Here is a 20,396-nt window from a genome sequence, read left to right as displayed (position 1 = left end):
GTAAGAGGTTTATCAGTTATATATATGCACTGCTTATATCAATTATTATGATTAACTATCAGTTTAATTAGTATCAATTTAAACATGCTCAATGAAGTTTGACTTGCTTCGGTTATCATTTAATCAGTCTTGTGTGACGTTTTCTCTTTGTGAGGTGAGTCCATGTGATTATTACCATTTCATACAGTTATAGTAAATGTAAAATAAAGTTTTCTTTATTTCGCAATGATAACCAATAGCATGTCCTTTTTCTTTTGCGTGGATGATCGTTGTGCTGATAGACAGAATATGTGACTTTAATTGCCACAGGTTTACATATTGATTTATGCTATTATTTGACAGCTCAGTGATAAAAGAAAATATCAATTCGAAAACGCACTGCCAAAATGATCAGGTAGGCAACTATGTTTGTATTGAAGAGAGTACTAAGGCCTACTATGTGAATGTTGTTTCAGATTCTACACCAATAGCATAAAGAAAGCACTAAAGTGGCTCAATAAACACCCAAAAATGAGTATTCTCAAGAAGAGTATTCTCAAAGAGAAGAAGATCAGTAAGTTGTTTATTATTGCTGATTCAGCATTGTGACAGACTTCCTGTGAGGCCTCTATATGACATGTAACCATGCCTGCATATACACATAAGAACAATTCCTTATCAGACAGATTTCATTTTAACCCATGTAAAATGTGTGTAATCAATTGACAAAAGTTTGGTTTTGTGTACGTGTGTGTCAGAATTCGAAGACGTCGAGGAGAGTGCAACGCAGAACAGCTCGATCGGGGCAGTACGATGGGAACTGCCAGAAGACCTACAGACTCACAACTCAGCACCTAAACTAAAATTGAGCAGCAAACCATCCAGACAAAAGGTACAGGATGGACATTACAGTCAGAAAGAGAGAGAGATTGAGAATAAATTATATGGATAATGGCAGTGAAAGTGAGAGACAGTGAATTGACAGCTTGATTTTCTTTTTCCTTATAGGGCCTAAAGGACCTGCGTAGCCTGCAGGACTGTGTTGGATTCATCACACAGTGGAAACAACAGGTGGAGGTTGTCTGCAAGGTAGGCCTGAGACTAAATATTTAGGGTCTGCAAGGTAGGCCTGAGACTAAATATTTAGGGTCTGCAAGGTAGGCCTGAGACTAAATATTTAAGGTCTGCAAGGTAGGCCTGAGACTAAATATTTAGGGTCTGCAAGGTAGGCCTGAGACTAAATATTTAGGGTCTGCAAGGTAGGCCTGAGACTAAATATTTAGGGTCTGCAAGGTAGGCCTGAGACTAAATATTTAGGGTCTGCAAGGTAGGCCTGAGACTAAATATTTAGGGTCTGCAAGGTAGGCCTGAGACTAAATATTTAGGGTCTGCAAGGTAGGCCTGAGACTAAATATTTAAGGTCTGCAAGATAGGCCTGAGACAGAAGATCTGTCTGGGCTGGGCCTTACTGTATAAGGTTTGGTTAGGTAGGCCTGAGACTTAGGGACTGGGTCCCACGTTGGGCCCAAATCCTTTGTTGTATGTATATTTGCATATTTCTTGATCGGTCTTTATTCGTATGTTTAGGAGTACTGAAACACTGTATGGGAGCCGGCGTGCTGTTGTAGGGTAATGTAGATTGACAGTTGAAATCATCAGTTACCCCTAGGTATACACACGGTATACTGGATGGTTCGAGCCATGAATGTTGATTGGCTGACAGCCGTGGTACATCAGACCGTATACCATGGGTATGACAAAACATTTATTTTTACTGCTCTAATTACGTTGGTAACCAGTTTATAATATCAATAAGGTATCTCGGGGGCTTGTGATATATGGCCAATATACCACAGCTAAGGGCTGTATCCAGGTACTCCGCGTTGGGTTGTGCATAAGAACAGCGCTTAGCCGTGATATATTGGCCATATACCACACCTCCTCAGGCCTTATTGCGTAAATATACTGAGTAAATGAAGCAAGAAGAGTATAAATTAATCTCTGTTTTAAATGTACGTTTTGAAAGCTTTGTGGTTGCTGGGCAGATTAAATTGAAACACGTGTCAAATTCTATTGAGTCACGTTCTGACTAAAATGAGACAACTCAGCTTGATGTCTTAGTTTGTTGTGGCTTATAATGGAGTTTATTTCATGCTGTTAGAAAATGAATTTTCTGGTTATGGATTTGTCATCATGGTTTCCTGGTTGAGTTCTTTCTTTGTCTGCTTATGGATAGTAAATCACTACACATCATTTGAAAAAACTAAATGAAATCATGCTTTGTTTTGGATTTGATCATTTGAGCTAAATATTATGCATCATATTCTATCTACAGTGTATGTATGGCATGTAGATTATAGAAGGTCATATGTCCCCTTAATGGAAAACTACGACGAGATTTGAATCTGGGACAAGGAGATGTCGAAGTACAAAATCTCCCAAAACCAAGTGATTGAATGGATCGCCCTTTACCTTAACCTTTATCCTGAGTCGTAATCCAGAATGGCCCTTGACAAGGAAATAGAGCCTTCACTGTTGTTGTTTTATGGGACTTTCATAAACGTTGCTCAGGGAGACTGTATGCCATAAATCCATGGATCACAGTGGTTGATAAAAAACGGTATACTTCTTATGAAAGAACTTACCTGTCCTTAGATAAACTAAACGTGAAATAAGATCTAAATTTGGTGGGGGAGACGCTACATCAGCTCATTGGGACAGGAGTGGGGATGGTGGGCTGACATATGAATGGGAAGAAGCTTTGGGGCAAATTACGGAGTTTCTTGCAAACCTTGCTTCAAATACTATTTGAAATCATTTTAAAATACTTTATCTGTGCTTGATTGAGCTTGCCTGACTTAATGGACAAATAGAATAGTCACACAACTGTAAACCCCACCCATCTAGACAGGCTAGAGGAAACGCTCAAATAGTATTTGAGTGTAAATTACAGTTTTGTGCTGTGTAAGTCAACTTGTTGTTGTGTGTTGTTCTGCAGCGCAGTAAGAATGTCAGAGTGGACCAGCAGAGCGAACAGAGTCTGGAACAGTGTCGTAAACTCATCCTCCAATGGGCAGAGGAGTTGAAGAGAGTGGACACAGTGAGTGGGTTACTAACAATATTCTCACAAATCTCATCTCGAGCTACTTGCATATTCATACTGTAAAATATGGATGGGGTTGACTAGGACATGACAGATAAAGAGGGGGGGAAGTGATCTCCTATACTTTACTATGATGTGAATTAATCAAACCAGGATGATCAATTGAGCATCCATTAATCTTACTCATAACAATTATTTATTTCATTTATATGAGACACTGATACAAACACAATAATTGTCTATACTTCATATGTTTTACTCTGTCCCACAGAGTCCCTGGATACAGGAGAGAGCTGACCTCATAGACCTGGAGAAGAACAGGGAGGATCCTGGACCCTCCACACAGGCAGAGCAGAGGATCATGGAATGGGCTAAGGAGCTGCAGAGTGTCACAGAGGTGTGTGTGTTCTTGCCAGCCATAGCCAACATTTCTGATTGACACATATCATTGGTGTAGGTAGAGGTTGCCTGATCTAGGGTCAGAGTCAGTCTCAATGAGATCAAATCAATGAATGAATCTTGCACTGTTTGTGTCCATTCAGAGATGTGGTCTGATGAGGGATGAGCTGACCCAGATGCTGAGACGGCTGGAGCTGAATAAGAAGAAGCTGGTGACCCTCCTCCCCTTCCTGGAGTTCATCACCTGGTCTCTACTGAAGGAAGAGGACAGCAGCATGGTGAGGCACACAGCCCTTACCCTATGTTCAAGCCTGACCCGAACCAAAACCCTAGCTTCATGTCCACACGCTAGTTCAACCCTAACCATAACCCTGCCACCCACACATTTCCCTCAAACTTTGTAGGATCCAGTCTTATTACATTTCTTTATAATTTCAAGCTATGATTGGTACTATTTACCTATTTCAAAATGGAAAACACAGAATTTGAGTTAGGTTTCGATTCACCTAGAATATTGTCCTCAGATAACCTTTTGTCAATCAAAAGAGGAGGACGGCGCCAGATAAAGTTCTTGTATGCAAGCAGTGATAAGGCAGCCGCCTAATCAAAGGGGCTATAGACCAGCCAATATAAATCGTTATCAGATCACATAAATCATCAGCAATACTTCGTGCTGACCTTTCTATTACCTACAGTTGAGTCAACAGTTTTGGAATGAAATACTACCCTCTAGAACTGCCCATTGGTATCAAAGTGCCCTCCTTTATTACTCCTGTTCATGCCCTCTGGCCGCTGCTCTCTATCATCCACATCCACTGGCATTGCCCCAAATTCTGACGCAACCCTTCTCTTTGCTTCTTCTATAGGGTATCATTCCCCAGCTATGGCTGGCTACGAAACAACGCACCTGGAAAACAGGTATGCCCCCCCTAACATCCCAATCTCTGTTTTCTTTGAAAATGTATTTTTACATTTGAATGTTATTGAGGTATCTTATCGTCTTCTTCTCCTGAATTGACAGAAACACCTAAGTACATCCCAAACTCAGTGTGGAACTGGATATGCAGTGCTTCGGGTAATTATGCTTCATTTGCTGCATTTCATAATTCAGTACAGTGTTTTACCAACTACGGTCCTCAGTTACTCCCAACAATACATCTTTTTGTTGTGGCCCCGGAAAAGCACACCTGATTCTACTTGTCAACGAGTCATCAAGCCCTTGATAAGTTGAATCAGGTGTTTTTGTCTGTGGCTACAACAAAGATGTGTGCTGTTGGGAGTACTTGAGGACCGGAGTTGGGAAACACTGCAGTAGAGTGACATGAAAATGTATTTAGATGGACAGAATTGATTAGATAAAAAAAAAAGCAATTACAGCCACACAGGTGGATTCAGTGCTTTCAAAATAACAGGATAATAGAAACAAATCATTTCAATTGTGGGTCCTCTATTGCCCTGAAACTACACTAAAACCTCTCCTCTCATGTTATCCTACATAGTTGACATTAACTTGGACCCTATGACCAACCACCCATGGCTGCTGCTCTCAGATGACCATAAGAAGGTCCAGGAGGCTCACTGCACGACAGAGGCGGCCTTCAGCACACAGCGCTATGACAGCTGGCCCTGCGTCCTGGGCTGGGAGGGCCTGTCCTCTGGACGTCACTACTGGGAGGTTACCCTGGCCAACAACGGATACTGGAGGGTCGGTCTGACCACCGCCACGTCCAAACGCCACGGTCGCTTCCCTATGACCCCCGCAGAAGGCTACTGGGCCCTGTGGCGCAGCATGAGGCAGTTCTACGCCTGCACCAAGACCGAGACCTCCCTGCCCATGGAGATGCTGCCCCGCAAGGTGGGCATCTTTCTGGACTACGAGGAGGGTCAAATCTCCTTCTACAATGCGGAGACCCGGGCACACATCTATACATTCACGGATAACTTCAAGGAGAAGCTGTATCCTCTGTTTGCTCCACTGGATGGACGCACCCTCATCACCATCTCATCGCCGAAGTATGTCACAGATGTAGACTAGACACCCCCTACCTAATCTCAGAACACCAAACTCGTGTGTGTCAGAAGAGCCTACCCTCTACCCATCATAGGGGCTGTTCCTGCTCGCCCTGGACTAAAAAAACAAACTCAATGGAGATTCTCAGGTTTAGGCTTAATCAGTGTGCAGCAACAACAGATAACCTTGATCCTGGAACCGTGACCTCAAAATATCTGTTAAGAGCCCTCCTGTTGCCTCCATGGAAGATACATCTAGTATCTATGAAGTATCTCTGAAGTATATATTTAGTATCTCTACTGAACAAAAATAAACACAACATGCAACTATTTCAAAGGTTTTGCTGAGTTACAGTTCACATAAGGAAATCAATCAATTTAAATAAATTCATTAGGCCCTAATCTATGGATGCAGGGGCGCAGCCATGGGGGAGCTAGGCCCAGCCAATCAGAATTAGATTTTTCGAGCCTCCCAAGTGGCGCTAGCGTCGTCACTACAGATCCGGGTTCGATATCAGGCTGTGCCGCAGCCGGCCTCGCCCGCGAGTCCCATGACGCAGCGCACAATTGGCCCAGCATCGTCCGGGTTAGGCCAGCAGGGATGTCTTTGTCCCATCGCGCTTTAGCGACTCCTGGGGCAGGCCGGGCGCATGCACGCTGACAGTCACTAGGTGTACGTGTTTCCTCCGACACATTGGTGCGGCTGGCTTCTGGGTTAAGTGAGCACTTTGTCAAGGAGCGGTGCGGCTTGGCGGGTCGTGTTTCAGAGGACGCATGGCTCTCGACCTTCGCCTCTCTCGAGTTCGTACGGGAGTTGCAGCGATGATCATGCTGTTTAAATCAGCTTCTTGATATGCCACACCTGTGAGGTGGGTGGATTATGTTGACAAAGGATGAAATGCTCACTAACAGGGATGTTACCAAGTTTGTGCACAAAATAAGCTTTTTGTGCATATGGAACATTTCTGGGATCTTATGTTTCATGAGCTGAAATACGAGACCAACACTTTACGTGTTAATTTTTGTACAGTATATACACACACAATATGAGAAATGAACAGAACTTCAGTTGGTTTAATAGCCATCAATATGAACTAAAATTGATCAAGCTTGGACCAATCACTTTTGTATGAAATATTTTCATCATAATAATTCAACGTCAAATGTATTACCTATGCTTTAGATTCCATGCATGCTGTCACACTTACTAATACATATATCTATTTATACAATAAATCACACAAAGCCAAACAATGAAAAGTAATTTCTTTCTTTAATAATTTTATGAAAAAGTAAATGTATTTCTGTTGCAGTGTAATAAAGTGTGTGTGTGTGTGTGTGTGTATACTCTTCCTCTTAACAAAAATTAACAAAAAAAAAGGGTAACAAAAACATTTTAGAATACAAAACTACAAAAAAGATATCAATAATTGGACCTTAAAAAATATCCAACTAAGGCTGCAATTAACACTTTTTTACTAGTAGAAGGTTCTCTACTCCAAACTTAATCTAGGCACACAGAACCAAATCAGCTACTCTTCCGGGTAAGGCTGTCTTACGACACTACCAAAGCATACATTTTAACATCATGGTAAAAGAGGTGTCGCAGAGCAGACATGTTGAGCTGGACACGTATGGCAGTGTCAGGACAAAAATACTCTAGTTTACAGTTCACAATATAAAATGACTAGGGAGGTAGATGTTCAGTTGAAGGGCTCACCAATTATTCAAGTAAGGATCTTATCAATAGGACTCGCTAACTAAACATCATCAGTTATGAACCACAGTCAGGCCCCTGTACTCGAATGCATACTTTTCCTTCATATGCAAAATTGACAGTGATGGCCATGCTAGGTTGTTAGCTAAATGTACAGTACAGAGAACCCAGGGGAATGCACATACTATATAGAAAAGTAGATCATTTTACAAAAAGCAAGACAGTCTAACAGGACAGGAGTTCATTGTCTTCTGAGAGTGAGTCAAACTAGAACAGGGATTCAGGATCTGCATGGGCCACCAACCAACTGACGTGCGCACCAAAGCTGCCCATAAGCATGACAGAAAAATAACCTCGACCTGCACTTAAGAGTCCTAAAACAGCTTGCTAACATAAGGCTAGTAAGCTGCAAGCATTAACAGTTCACCGTACTCCCGCAATCAATAGAAAAGGTTATTTGGCAGAATAGAAACAAAGCAGAACGGGTTAATTCTCTCTCTCTTGGGTCGTTCCACCTCAAAAAGCACAAGAAAGAGGATTAACACCCACCATCTCAGATTGTTCTGAAATAATTTCTGTAGTTGGTAACAGATATGATTAGCATTCCTGAAACATTTTGCTGAAATATAATTTGATCTTAGAAATTAAGCTAATTGATTGCACCCAAATTGGCAATTTTAATAGGATTCAGATAATACAATATACAGAACTGAAACTGTAAACTGGATGTTGGGGGTGGGCTTGGCATGAGGTCCCCCCCCCCCCGTAGGTGGCGTTTGACATTTATTTGTCTTACTCATTGGTAGGAAGCAGTTTTATCCAAATCAGATGTTGGGTACTATATTTCTTGAATATTATCTGAATCCTATCAATTAAAATGGCCACCTTGGGTGCAATCAAAAAGCTTAATTTCTCCAAGATAAAATGTACCTATCAACAAAATGTTTTAAGAATGCCAATCTTACCTGTTTCCAATTACAGAAACAATTTCAGAACAATCAGATGGTGGGTGTCACGGCGTGCTGAAATGACATGGAACGACTCGCTCTCCTTCTCAGTCAGAGTCGCTCTTCTCCTCCTTCACCAGTAGTTTCTTCCCTTTCTTCGGCCCCACTCCCATTTCCCGTTTGGCAACTCTCTTGGTGAGGCTGTAGGGGATTTAATGTTTCATTTGAATAAGATTCGGAAAGGAAACGACACACACAAGAGAGCCAAATGCACAAAAGGGAGAATTCTAATGTTGCATAAGGGAAAGAGAGGGAGAAAGCGAGGATGTGTGTCAGAGAAGTGAGTGAACTCACCGTTTCTGACGGTATTTGTCAGCGTCGGCAACAGGCACCAACTCACTCAGTTCAAGACTGTCATTGAACTTCTTCAGCATCTCATATTTTTCCTTCCCTCGAATCTGGATGGGCAGATGAGCTCAGTTACACACAGTATACACAAACAGCCAACAGCAGACTAGTGACTAGGCATCTCTGAAGGGGACTAGACATGATAATAAACTGCCATTGGTCTGTCCTCTGAGCAGTTACCTGAAGAGTGTAGATCTCATCGTCGCTCACAGCAGGGGAGGACTTGGTCTTCTTACTGGCCTCAGGCCGAGGGGCAGGCAGGGAGGCCTCCTTCATAGCTTAGAAGAACACAAACATGACACACACGATGAGGAACTGCTCACACTCAGGGTCATAGGTCAATGTCAACCTTTGTCAGCCATCATACAACTTTAAAAGTCCAATGTGAATCTGGCATCTTTCTTTTTGCCATTTTATGTTAATCCCAACCCCAAGACCACCGCTTTAAGATTGTCAGGATCAATTACAGCGTTTGATTCCCTGGGCAGGCTTGGTCTTGGTCTCCAGGGTTGTCTCCTGCTGCTTCTTCAGGTTGATCTCCTCTGTCTTCCTGTCTCGACCAGGACAGGCACACACACGCACCTCAAAGGAGCGCCGGCCCAGGAGCTGGCCCCTGCAGAACGGGAGAGGAAGTTCCCATCACTGTCATACTATGACATGACATTGGTTGGGGGTCAACCCAGGACCAGGGTTGGGGTCAATTCCATTTGAATTCAGTCAAATTATACATTTTACTAATTAGAAAAGCAACAATGACTGAATGTAAATGAAACTGAGACAAAACCCTGCAGAGGAGAGACAGGCAGGTAGCGATGACAAATCAAAGATAATCAATGGAGCAGTAGTCTAAAATGGATTATTAGATGACACTAACTCCTGTGTCTCCAGGGTGATGATGGTGAGGATGGGTCTGCGGTTCATCCCGCCCATACAGGAGCTGTTGCACATGAAGTTGTAGAGCACAGTGGTACACTCTGATCCCACCTGGGAAACCAGATAGAGATAGACAGCTGTGACTGATGGATGCCCCCAAACACACGCTCCCTCATACAAAACATATACAGTGCTGTGAAAAAGTATTTGCCCCCTCTCTGATCCTCTCTACTTCTGCATATTTTTGAAACGGAATGTTAAGCAGATCTTCAACCAAAACCTAATATTAGATAAAGGGAACCTGAGTGAACAAATAACACTTAAATAAACAAATTTATGCAACACCCAATACCCTTATGTGAAAAAATAAATTCCCCCTTACACGCAACTGGTTATGCCACCTTTAGCTACAGTGACACCAACCATCCACTTCCTATAGATGTTAATCAGTCGCTCACGTCACTGTGGAGGAATATTGGCCCACTCTTCCATGCAGAACTGCTTTAACTCAGCGACGTGTGGGTTTGCAAGCATGAACTGCTCGTTTCAAGTCCTACCACGACATCTGAATTGGGATTAGGTCTGGAGACTTCGACTAGGCCATTCCAAAACTTAAAATGTGTTGCTTTTTAACCATTTTCATGTCGACTTGATTGTGTGTTTTGGTTCATGCATGACCCAGCTGCGCTTCAGCTCACAGACGGATGGACTGACATTCTCTGATACAGAGCAGAATTAATGGTTCATTCTATTAAGGCAAGTCGTCCTGGTCCTGAGGCAGCAAAGCACTCCAAAACCATCCCACTACCACCACCACGCTTGACCTTTGGTATAAGGTTCTTACTGTGTAATGCAGTGTTTGGTTTTTGGCAGGCATAATGGGACACGTGTCATCCAAAAAGTTATACTTTTGACTTATCTGTCCATCGAACATTCTTCCCAGAGTCTTGATGATCATCCAGGTGCTTATTATCATCTGCTTATCTTATTTCTGTATGGATGATTTATAAAGCCAGGCATGTTTAACAGTTAGGCTATTGATTATAGACTTAATTAAGTTGAGGTTCTCGTGCTCCTAAATTATCTTAGACAATTAAGGCAAGGGCCGTTTTCTCGTCTCCTCACTCCGCTGCTGCCTCCGACACATTGTTCTCAACACCAATATGCTGGTTTACTTAACTATTTTGCTTGACTGCTTGACTAAAGAAATCTCGGTCGACCAACAGCCTATAGACCAAACAATCGTCCAATCGACTAAATGGGGTCAGCCCTAACTCACACACACAACAGTAGTGTATGGGACCCTACCTGAGGAGGCTCATAGGGGACGAGCACGCTCTGTCTCAGAGTGTTACCATCCTCCATATACTCTGCTCGCTGGTTCCCCTCAACTCTGACCAGGTGACCTCGCGGGGCATGACCTAAGGCACAGAAAACACTTGCGTATTAAGTGACACACAGAGGATAACCTACCAGTCAAAACATTTGCGTTACTCATTCAAGAGGCAACAAGTGTAAGTATAAAATGACGTTTAAACTCCTTTTATAGTGTGGACCCTCTATACTGCATCGAGAAGCACACTGTGTAACATTCTATATCAATCTAACATGTTTTAGTATGGGTAAGAGTAGCCTTCCCGCTGTGTTGTGTACCTTCATTGTTCTCGCTGGTGCTCTGGTGGTGAGGGCAGCGTCTCACCACGTCAGCCACGTCACTCAGCTTCTTATAGATGGCCAGGGCTCGTACCACTGCCCCAGGAGGAGGAGGGTGGTCCACCACAATCTGAACTGGACAAGTCTTCGCCAACTGGCAAAACAACTTGTTCAGGTCTGGCGAGTACTGGGGAGAGAAAGAGTTTGTTAAATCAAAAACAATAGTTGGGTCTTTGTTTCATCTGTCAGCATTGTTCTAATCCCAGTGTGATAGATATTATGGCAACGAAATACAAACTTCACCACACAAAATTTGGTCACTGGATCCAAACTGCGTGCGTCCTTATCCAATTCAGAGGTGCATATTCTCCAATTCCGAGGTGCATATTGAAGATATTGGAAGAAGTGTCCACATTTACTTTGTCAGCCAACAAGATGAGTAGGCCTAACGAACTTCTATTTTTCTGATAGTTTGATTGAACTCACAAAATGATCATGTATACATGTCCAAAATTCACAAAGTAAATCTGATCCCCCATTGTTCTTGTCTTACTCTGCCCTGAACCTTTCCAAGTCCCCTTTGAAGCGTTGGACAGTAGAAAATGTATTTATTTCAAAGCACTTGATTAGTTTAGATCTAATTAGTGACACGATAAGGAAATTTGACCATTACAAGTAGTTTGGACAAAATAGGAATCTTTACCTTCTGTATAAAGCAGAGTCCTCTTGATTCTTATCAACTGTACTAAAACTCAAGGCTGCTGTGACAGCCCAGCATCCTCCAAATAAACATCACTCCTCTCCTGATATACTCTCCAGATTATGAATGAGTCCAGGTTTAAATATTCTGTAGAGATTAAGCTGCTCCCCCAGTTCATATGGCCAGGACTGAAACCCCTCCCCCAGCCCTGCTTTGAGGCAAGTCAAGACATGTCCTCACAGGCAAACTTTACCATTGCCATTTAAACCTTATGCTTACTATGCTTTATTAAAACATTCCAGTGAAAGTATTGTTTACTACAGTACAATGTTAGGCGTTACTAATATTGTTTTTTTTAGCAGCCATATTGCAAATTTACCATTATAAAGTAAATGATATAGCTCCCATCACATTTACAATGCCTGCCTACAATGAGTTACATTGTACAAGTTTGATACCAACATCAGTAACATTGTTGCAAGTAGAAGACGTTTATGCTGATGTGACCATTTCAAATGAAACTTAATTTCGTCTTAAGTCTATTTTTCAGATTTTGTTTCACAAAAACCCATAATCTCTAACACTGAACAAAAAAATAAATGCAACATGTAAAGTGTTGGTCCCAACAAAATGTTTATGGCCTAATGAATTTATTTAAATATACTGATTTCCTTGTGAACTGTAACTCAAGAAAATCTTTGAAAGGGTTGCGTTTATATTTTTTGTTCAGTATATAATCTATACGCTATGTATGAGTTACTTCCAACACCAGTAGGTAAGTTACTATTATAAAAAGACACATTAAGATCAATATGAGATATTAGCTCCATTGTAATATCAAGCCCACACCTCATGTGTATACCGCTACATTAACATGTGTGAACACCACGATCACATCCCCAAAAACATGAATGAAACATTTGGTGTCATGGTGCTAATAAAAATGTAAAAAGAGAAATTTGACTGACCGGCAGTCAAACTAAGCACAGGACGCAGGGCGGGGGAGGTGCCCTGCCCTGCGGGCAGCAGGGCAGGGCAGCAAGGATAGGGTTGTTGAAATCATAAACAAACCGACATAAGCCATGACGGGTTTGTTTAGGACAATGCTTTGTGAATCAGTCTTAAAAAAAAAAATCGACAAGATATAGAAGGGCCACCATGTCTAACATGTCTGACTTGTCTAACATGTTGATGGGCCAAGTTGTTCAAAGACTTGGGTTAAATCTAGCAATTGATTTTACAATGACAATAGAAAAGGATGATCCTGCCATGTTCTTGTGTGGCAAGGCTCCCTCTTCCTCTGAGACCTTCTGCTACACCGCACAGACAAAGGAGGACTGGACCTTATTTGACTTTCTGCAGTGGCCCAGGTCATTTACTATGTCCATTCAACGGATGCTTAACTGGATGTGTTTGACTATATACTCGTCTGCGAATATATGAATAGAATCTAGGACGATTAAGTGTAAAAAAAAAAAAAAAAAAGAAGAGAGAAAAAAAACAAAGGACAACCTTGGTGACAAGTTGAATGGAATGTTAGTTATATTCAAAATGATCAATTCAAATTACAAAAACTACAGTGTTACCAGGGCATTTCCATGTAGAAAGCACCATGAGCACTAACGTGAAGTCCATAAGAGCACATCAAATTGTGTCAAACGAAAGCTAAGAGTCTATATTTGTTAGAAATTACGGCATATGTACATTTCTCAAACATTTCCCGTCGGAAAAATTCAGAACAAGCATGTGAAGGCTTTGATTTCTGGTAAAACAGATGGAAAAGGGGTCTTAGAAATACATCAGAACACAATGTTGAAGTAAAGACCCCTGTCAACTAATATCAACATTTATATTTAGTTTTCCTGAAATGTTTTGCCTTCTGTAGGTTTAAGAACTATTGCCTAGTATCTTGTCATTCTGTTACCAAAAACCCACATATTGAAGATATTTTCGATTCTGCCGCATGAGGGAGGACAATGAAAGTTCACAGAAGTAACACGTAAAGTTAAACCAACCAATTAGTTACCGTTTCCACTAAACAATTTAGTTTATGATTTATTAAGTAATTAAAATGCATCATTCTATTACCAAATTGGTAACAGAAAGACAACCCCCAAAGAATTTGGAATTCATCAAAACAAATGTTATTTGTCACATGCGCCAAATACAACAGGTGTAGACCTTACAGTGAAATGCTTACTTACAAGCACTTAAACAACAATGCTTCAAGAAGTTTAAAAAAATCTGTGAAGTAGCCTTTTGGACATAGACTTGGCGCTCAGGTACCACTTGCCGTGTGGTAGCAGAGAGAACAGTCTATGACTAGGGTGGCTGCAGCCTTTGACAATTGTATTGCCTTCCTCTGACACCGCCTGGTATAGAAGTCCTGGATGGCAGGAAGCTTGGCCACAGTGATGTACTACCCTCTGTAGTGCCTTGCGGTCGAAGGCCGAGCAGTTGTCATACCTGGCAGTGATGCAACCAGTCAGGATGCTCTCGATGGTGCAGCTGTAGAACCTTTTGAGGATCTGAGGACCCATGCCAAATCTTTTCAGTCTCCTGAGGGGGAATAGGCTTGTCGTGTTGTTACCTACCCTTAACACCTTGGGGCGGCCCATCGGGAAGTCCAGGATCCAGTTGCAGAGGGAGGTGTTTAGTCCCAGGGTCCTTAGCTTAGTGATGAGCTTGGAGGGCACTATGGTGTTGAACGCTGAGCTGTACTCAATGAACAGCATTCTCACATAGGTGTTTCTTTTGTCCAGGTGAGAAAGGGCAGTGTTGAGTGCAATATAAATTGAGTCATCTGTGGATCTGTTGGGGCGGTATGCATATTAGAGTGGGTCTTGCATTTCTGGGATAACGGTGTTGATGTGAGCCATGACCAGCCTTTCAAAGCACTTCATGGCTACAGATGTGAGTGCTACAGGTCAGTAGTCATTTAGGCAGGTTACCTTAGTGTCCTTGGGCACAGGGACTATGGTTGTCTGCTTGAAACATGTTGGTATTACAGTCAGGGACTGGTTGAAAATGTTAGTGAAGAACCTTGCCAGTTGGTCAGCGCATGCTCGGAATTTCTTATAAGCTTCCGGGTTAGATTCCCGCTCCGTGAAAGCGGCAGCTTTACCCTTTAGCTCAGTGCGGATGTTGCCTGTAATCCATGGCTTCTGGTTGGGGTATGTATGTACGGTCACTGTGGGGACCACATCACTAATGTAGCTTAGCATCGGCTTCATCTGACCACTTATTGACCGAGTCACTGGTGCTTCCTACTTTAGTTTTTGATTGTATGCAGGAGGATAGAATTATGGTCAGATTTGCCAAATGGAGGGCGAGGAAGAGCTTTGAACGCGTCTCTGTGTGTGAAGTAAAGGTGGTCTAGAATTCCCCCCCCCTCTGATTGCACATTTAACATGCTGGTAGAAATGAGGTAAAACGGATTTGAGTTTCCCTGCATTAAAGTCACCAATCACTAGGAGCGCCACCTCTGGATGAGCGATTTTCTGTTTGCTTATGGCCGTATACAGCGCATCGAGTGCGGTTTTAGTGCCAGCATCAATTTGTGGCGGTATATAGACAGCCACGAAAAATACAGAAACTCTTGGTAAATAGTGTGGTCTACAATTTGATGAGATACCCTACCTCAGGCGAGCAAAACCTTGAGACTTCCTTAGATTTCGTGCACCAGCTTTTGTTTACAAATATACATAGACCACTACCCCTTGTCTTACCAGAGGCCGCGGTTCTATCCGGCCTGAAAAAGCTTAAAATGTTATTCATGTCGTCATTCAGCCACGACTCGGTGAAACATGAGATATGTTTTTTTATGTCCCATCGGTAGGATATAAGTGATCTTAGTTTGTCTACTTTATTATCGATCAATTGTACGTTGGCTAACAGGACCGAAGATAGATTACCCTCTCGGTGACGGACCCTTACAAGGCACCCGGACCTTCGTCCACGATACCTCCGTCTCCTTCTCTTGCGAATGACGGGGATGAGGGCCTTGACGGGCGTCTGAAGTAAATCCTTCCCGTCCGTCTCGTTGAAGAAAAAGTATTCCTCCAGTACGGGGTGAGTAATCGCTGTCCTGATATTTAGAAGCTCTTTTCGGTCATAAGACGGTGGTCGAAACATTATGAGCAAAATAAATTACAACTAACAGCTCAAGGTGCCATTCCCTTATATAGTAGTGACAAACCACAGTTGGGTCACCTGCTACTGTCCTACCTTCAACTCATAACAGTTCTTTCTTCGTCATGTGGTGGTCAAACGGTCCGAAAACACTCTGGACAACCCCTCCCTCGCTCTCTCCGTGTCACCCCTCGCGGCTTTTACTGACACCTACCTACTCCTCCCTTTCCATTTACTGTAACCAGCCCTCTCACCCACTGAGCCTTGTTATTTTATTGTTGCTCTTTTTTTCCTTCTTGTTTATTTAGTAAATATTTTTCTTAAAACTGCGTTGTTGGTTAAGGGTTTGTAAGTAAGCATTTAAAGGTAAGGTCTACCTACACCTGTTGTATTCGGCGCATGTGAAAAATAAAATTTGATTTTGACGTCCAGGACTTAATATTGTCAGTCCAAATCTGAAGCAATCATAGATGTTTGGACAACAGTACAGTAAAAAGTAGATTATAGGTCAGTACAGTTCAGTAGAGTACAGTATAATTTACTGTACTATACTCTGTTCTGAACTCTACTTTGCTGTGCTATACTCTACTGTACTCTGTCTATGTTTCACCAGTTTGGACATCTATAATTGGTACAGATTTGGTCTGGTCCGAACAAATTTGGTCTTGTTTGGGGGTGGAGCTCATTAGAATAATATCCAGTGTGTAGTAGAATAATAAGCAAGCATTCAAAGTAGGATATTACATTTTTCTACCTTTGTGTACCTATTCAGGATGCATGACCATGAAGAGAACGACTCATAATTATGCATAGTACAGATCATGGACCCATAAATGTTATTGTTACCAGGTGTTAATCTAGTTCACTTACTGTAATTCAATAAACAAAATAGATTTTTTCAAACTCAAGGTGTCATATCATAGCCCACACTCCATTCTTTCTGCATACATCTTTTTATAGGGATAGCTTGGGATTTTGGCAACTTCCCCAGAGTCAGATGAACTTGTGGATACCATTTTTATGTTTCTGCGCTAACGCTAGTTAACATTGGCTCGTGAAACTACCTCATACTATATGCAGAGACGTACAAATTGTATCCACGAGTTAGGGATAATTGCTAAAATACCGCACTTTAAATCTGGGTAGCTATTTAACAGAGTTCTTGGAAATCGTGGTCAAACCGAGGGTGATTTTACTGCCATTCCTGTTACCAAACTTTAAAATCTGCACTGTTCAAGTAAAATGTATTTGTGTAAAATTCAGTGCTTGTGCATAGTTTAACTTCGCAATCAATGGTTTTGCTTTGGCATACTTTTTCTGAAAAATCAGAGTCTCTGCGTCATTCAGTTACTGTGGAATTGACCACCACTAAGTGTTATAAGATACATCAGATAAAATCCATCAGATGATATTTAATTAAAACTATAGTCAATGTGATTGATAAGCTACAGAAAGTATTTAGGCAATTTAGATCAACTTTCTTTACACAGCCTACTTTAAATAATGAATAAGAGCTTCATTGAGCAGCCATCATAGCCCAATAAAATCTGCAATGCGGGAAAGCGAGGACGGAATCACAGGATCTGATATTAAAAAGGAATTAAACAATATAACAACTTTTTTATTGAACCTAGTAAAAAGTTAATTAGATGTATTGAACTAGAAAACTTGGTAAAGTGCACTAGTTTCTCAAATCAATGCATCAGTGCTTCTCATTTCCAGCAACTTTCTGAAGTAGTAATGGCTAGGGAATGCGCTCGTTTGTGTTGGGTAACTGGTTAGAATGACAAAACTAAAGGCTTTCCCCCCAAAAACGTTTCAATTAACTGTTGACTGCAAAGTAGGCCTACTTGGCAGAAGAACATCATGATGAATTGCCTATCAATCAGGTGGGCATTTGTTTTGCCACGTACAGAATATTTTTTCCCAGACATCAAAAGTGTTCTCCTGATGTGGTTTAAGCATTGTTGTGGACCAATGTTGTTCCTATGAAAAAGTGTGATTTTTTTTTGTGTGAAAACCTGAAGAAAAAAAACTGGAGGGAAAAAATCAGAAATCTTTAATAAAAAAATTCAAATTATTTTTGTGAAAAAAACAAACAAAATTAAAATACAAATATTTTAAAGGCCCTAGATACATAGGTGAGGGTGTCAAATCCCTTAGACTTACTGTGCAAGTGACGGACTTGGCTGTGCTGGACTGGAGGAAACGGAGCTGGAACCCCAGGGCCCCGGGGTAGTCAGAGGTGGTTGGTACGGTGGAGGTAGGTGGCGAGCCAGTGTCCAGGGTAGAGATGGATGGCTGGGGTGCAGGCTCTGTTGCAGACACCTCAAACAGACTCGGATCAAATTCCCCCTGGAGAGGGGTCTCCATCATGAACTGCATGTAAGAGAATTAGGTTTTTCTTAAAACAACGAATGGTATCAGAGCAATCCTTTCCTACAAAGGTTAGGTAAATAGTGCACTGCAATGGAGAGACCAACATGTTTTCAGCAACAACCAAATTGTAACTTGAGACAACATTAAAATAACTCACTAAATTAAACATAGAAATAACATGCACAAGGAAAAATTACTTGCTGCAGTGACACGTACATTACCATATTCCCCCCAAGCCGAGGTTACAGGTGATGGAACTGCCCTGATATGAGAGAGGGAGAGAAAGAGACTTTCAAACTCAGAAAACAACCAAATGCAGGCATTCATAATTGAACAGTTCAGATTGTGGAAACTTTGGAGCTGATGGTGATAGCAACAGCTGCTTTGCTTATGTCTACACTCACATATGGTCATAACCCTGAGGATGGAGAGACAAACCTGAGAGGCAGAAACACTTGGAGGTAGAAACAAAACATGATATTTCAGTATCTGATTCATTCAATTGTAATACTGCACGTTTTTTCTTACAACAGGTTCAAATTCATTTTCCACAGGTCCTCGAAAGACTCTTGGCTGAGGGGAAGAGACACGTTCTCCGCCAGATCAGCCATGATAGCGTTCTCTAGCACCTCAAAGCAGCACGCAGGGAAGAAAAGCCAACCGGGGCTGAAAGGAGGCAAGCGATGATAATGAGATGAAATATGCGTTACCGTATTTACTATGTAACGTTAAACAGTATAAAATACAAATTGCCAAGAGATATCAAAATGATTAGATCGTAGTAATTAGAATGGTAGGGCTCAACATACTAAGTGTGGTTCAAAACGTTTTCGTCTTTCATACATAACAGGCTCACTTCCGTGTTATTGCCACGATGACTATGCAATAGCTAACAAACGTACATAATTTCAATACAATCTAACGTTAACTTGGTATTAAACAATAATGCCGACGTACAATCTCCCTTGCTAGATAACTCCCATTCAAGTCAGTCTCATAGATCAAAGCAGTACAGTCATTGGCTACCCGAATGATGTATAACAACAAAACCCATAAACCACAAACCAAGCAATGTTCTCTAGAAACTAGATTGCTCTGATCATTTGGTGGTGGACTAACTTACCTTCTCCGATCTGATTACCCCGAAACTCTTGATTGCACAGTGCTGCCGGTGAAGTGTAGCTAGCTAACTCGGTATGTAAATTCACATTTGTTATTGCCGTGGGTGTTAAGTATCTAGTTTGCCAGCACAATATTTTTATACTTTTCTTCCACGCGTTGGGGAATCCCCTAAATTTGACCTGTAATATGGGCGGAGTCAAATAGGTCATCCAGTCAAATCCAACCAACGAAAAGTAAATGAATTCAAATCAAAACTGCGCCGAGAGGATCGAAATATATTTATAATATCATTTTAGTGTTGTAAATTATAGTAAACTTAAAATAAAATATCAAAGGAATATTTTCATGTTGTATGATTAAGTGTCGATGGGTGCGTTCCAGAAATAGTCTCCCAAGGAAAACGGACAAGTTTGACATTCCAGATACATTGGAGGTGTCCCGCTAGCAGTGGTGTAAAGTACTTAAGTGAAAATACTTTAAAGTACTACTTAGGTCGTTTTTGGGGTAACTGTACTTTACTATGAATATGTTTGACAACTTTTACTTCACTACATTCCTAAAGAAAATTATGTACTTTTTACTCCATACATTTTCCCTGACACCCAAAAGTACTCGCTACATTTTGAATGCTTAGCAGGACAGGAAAATGGTCTAATTCATAAGCTTATCAAGAGAACATCCCTGGTCATCCCTACTGCCTCTGATCTGACGGACTCGCTACACACATGCTTAGTTTTTAAATGATGTCTGAGAGTTGGAGTGTGCCCCTTGATATCCGTAAATGCTTAAAAAAACTAGAAAATGTGTCTGCTTTGCTTAATAGAAGGAATTTTACAATATTTATACCTATACTTTTGATACTTAAGTACATTTTACCAATTACATTTGATACTTAAGTATATTTAAAACCAAATAATTTTACTCAAGTTGTATTTTACTGGGTGACTTTCACTTGAGTCATTTTCTATTAAAGGT

General features: G+C 41.4%; 2 protein-coding genes across 4 annotated transcripts; one reads left to right on the top strand and one right to left on the bottom strand.

Moving 5' to 3' along the window:
• The first annotated feature begins 296 nt into the window (after positions 1 to 296).
• Positions 297 to 6,901, top strand: LOC139536865 (E3 ubiquitin-protein ligase TRIM39-like). The gene is made up of 9 exons (XM_071337559.1): positions 297 to 553; positions 738 to 871; positions 988 to 1,068; positions 2,978 to 3,079; positions 3,354 to 3,479; positions 3,625 to 3,759; positions 4,348 to 4,399; positions 4,503 to 4,556; positions 4,981 to 6,901. The coding sequence occupies exons 1-9, from the start codon at positions 511 to 513 to the stop codon at positions 5,514 to 5,516; spliced, it is 1,263 nt and encodes a 420-aa protein (XP_071193660.1). The 5' UTR covers positions 297 to 510; the 3' UTR covers positions 5,517 to 6,901.
• tp53 (tumor protein p53) lies at positions 6,746 to 19,604 on the bottom strand. 3 transcript variants are annotated; one of them, XM_071337560.1, is made up of 11 exons: positions 19,423 to 19,604; positions 18,828 to 18,965; positions 18,516 to 18,561; positions 18,090 to 18,299; positions 11,090 to 11,276; positions 10,745 to 10,857; positions 9,438 to 9,547; positions 9,031 to 9,176; positions 8,744 to 8,841; positions 8,510 to 8,613; positions 6,746 to 8,356 (listed from the first exon to the last, which is right to left on the bottom strand). In XM_071337560.1, exons 2-11 carry the CDS (start codon positions 18,908 to 18,910, stop codon positions 8,263 to 8,265), a joined length of 1,191 nt encoding a protein of 396 aa, XP_071193661.1. In that variant the 5' UTR covers positions 18,911 to 18,965; positions 19,423 to 19,604; the 3' UTR covers positions 6,746 to 8,262. The 3 variants fall into 3 exon arrangements, with proteins under 3 accessions (XP_071193661.1, XP_071193662.1, XP_071193663.1); XM_071337561.1 differs by lacking the exons at positions 18,828 to 18,965; positions 19,423 to 19,604 and adding an exon at positions 18,738 to 18,800; XM_071337562.1 differs by lacking the exons at positions 18,828 to 18,965; positions 19,423 to 19,604 and adding an exon at positions 18,704 to 18,722.
• Between the last annotated feature and the right edge of the window lie 792 nt (positions 19,605 to 20,396).

The sequence above is a fragment of the Salvelinus alpinus genome, chromosome 13 (genome assembly GCF_045679555.1).
Source record: "Salvelinus alpinus chromosome 13, SLU_Salpinus.1, whole genome shotgun sequence".
NCBI lineage: Eukaryota > Metazoa > Chordata > Actinopteri > Salmoniformes > Salmonidae > Salvelinus > Salvelinus alpinus.
This window is presented reverse-complemented; position numbering and strand designations above follow the sequence as displayed.

Excerpts from the sequence above, each read along its gene's own strand:
- LOC139536865 (XM_071337559.1), top strand. The coding sequence starts at position 511 with ATGAGTATTCTCAAGAAGAGTATTCTCAAAGAGAAGAAGATCA. Across the intron at positions 4,400-4,502 it reads ACAACGCACCTGGAAAACAG|AAACACCTAAGTACATCCCA; the intron begins GTATGCCCCCCC and ends CTGAATTGACAG. Across the intron at positions 4,557-4,980 it reads CTGGATATGCAGTGCTTCGG|TTGACATTAACTTGGACCCT; the intron begins GTAATTATGCTT and ends TATCCTACATAG.
- tp53 (XM_071337560.1), bottom strand. The coding sequence starts at position 18,910 with ATGGCTGATCTGGCGGAGAACGTGTCTCTTCCCCTCAGCCAAGAGTCT. Across the intron at positions 9,177-9,437 it reads ATCACCCTGGAGACACAGGA|GGGCCAGCTCCTGGGCCGGC; the intron begins GTTAGTGTCATC and ends CCCGTTCTGCAG. Across the intron at positions 8,842-9,030 it reads TGCCCAGGGAATCAAACGCT|CTATGAAGGAGGCCTCCCTG; the intron begins GTAATTGATCCT and ends TGTTCTTCTAAG.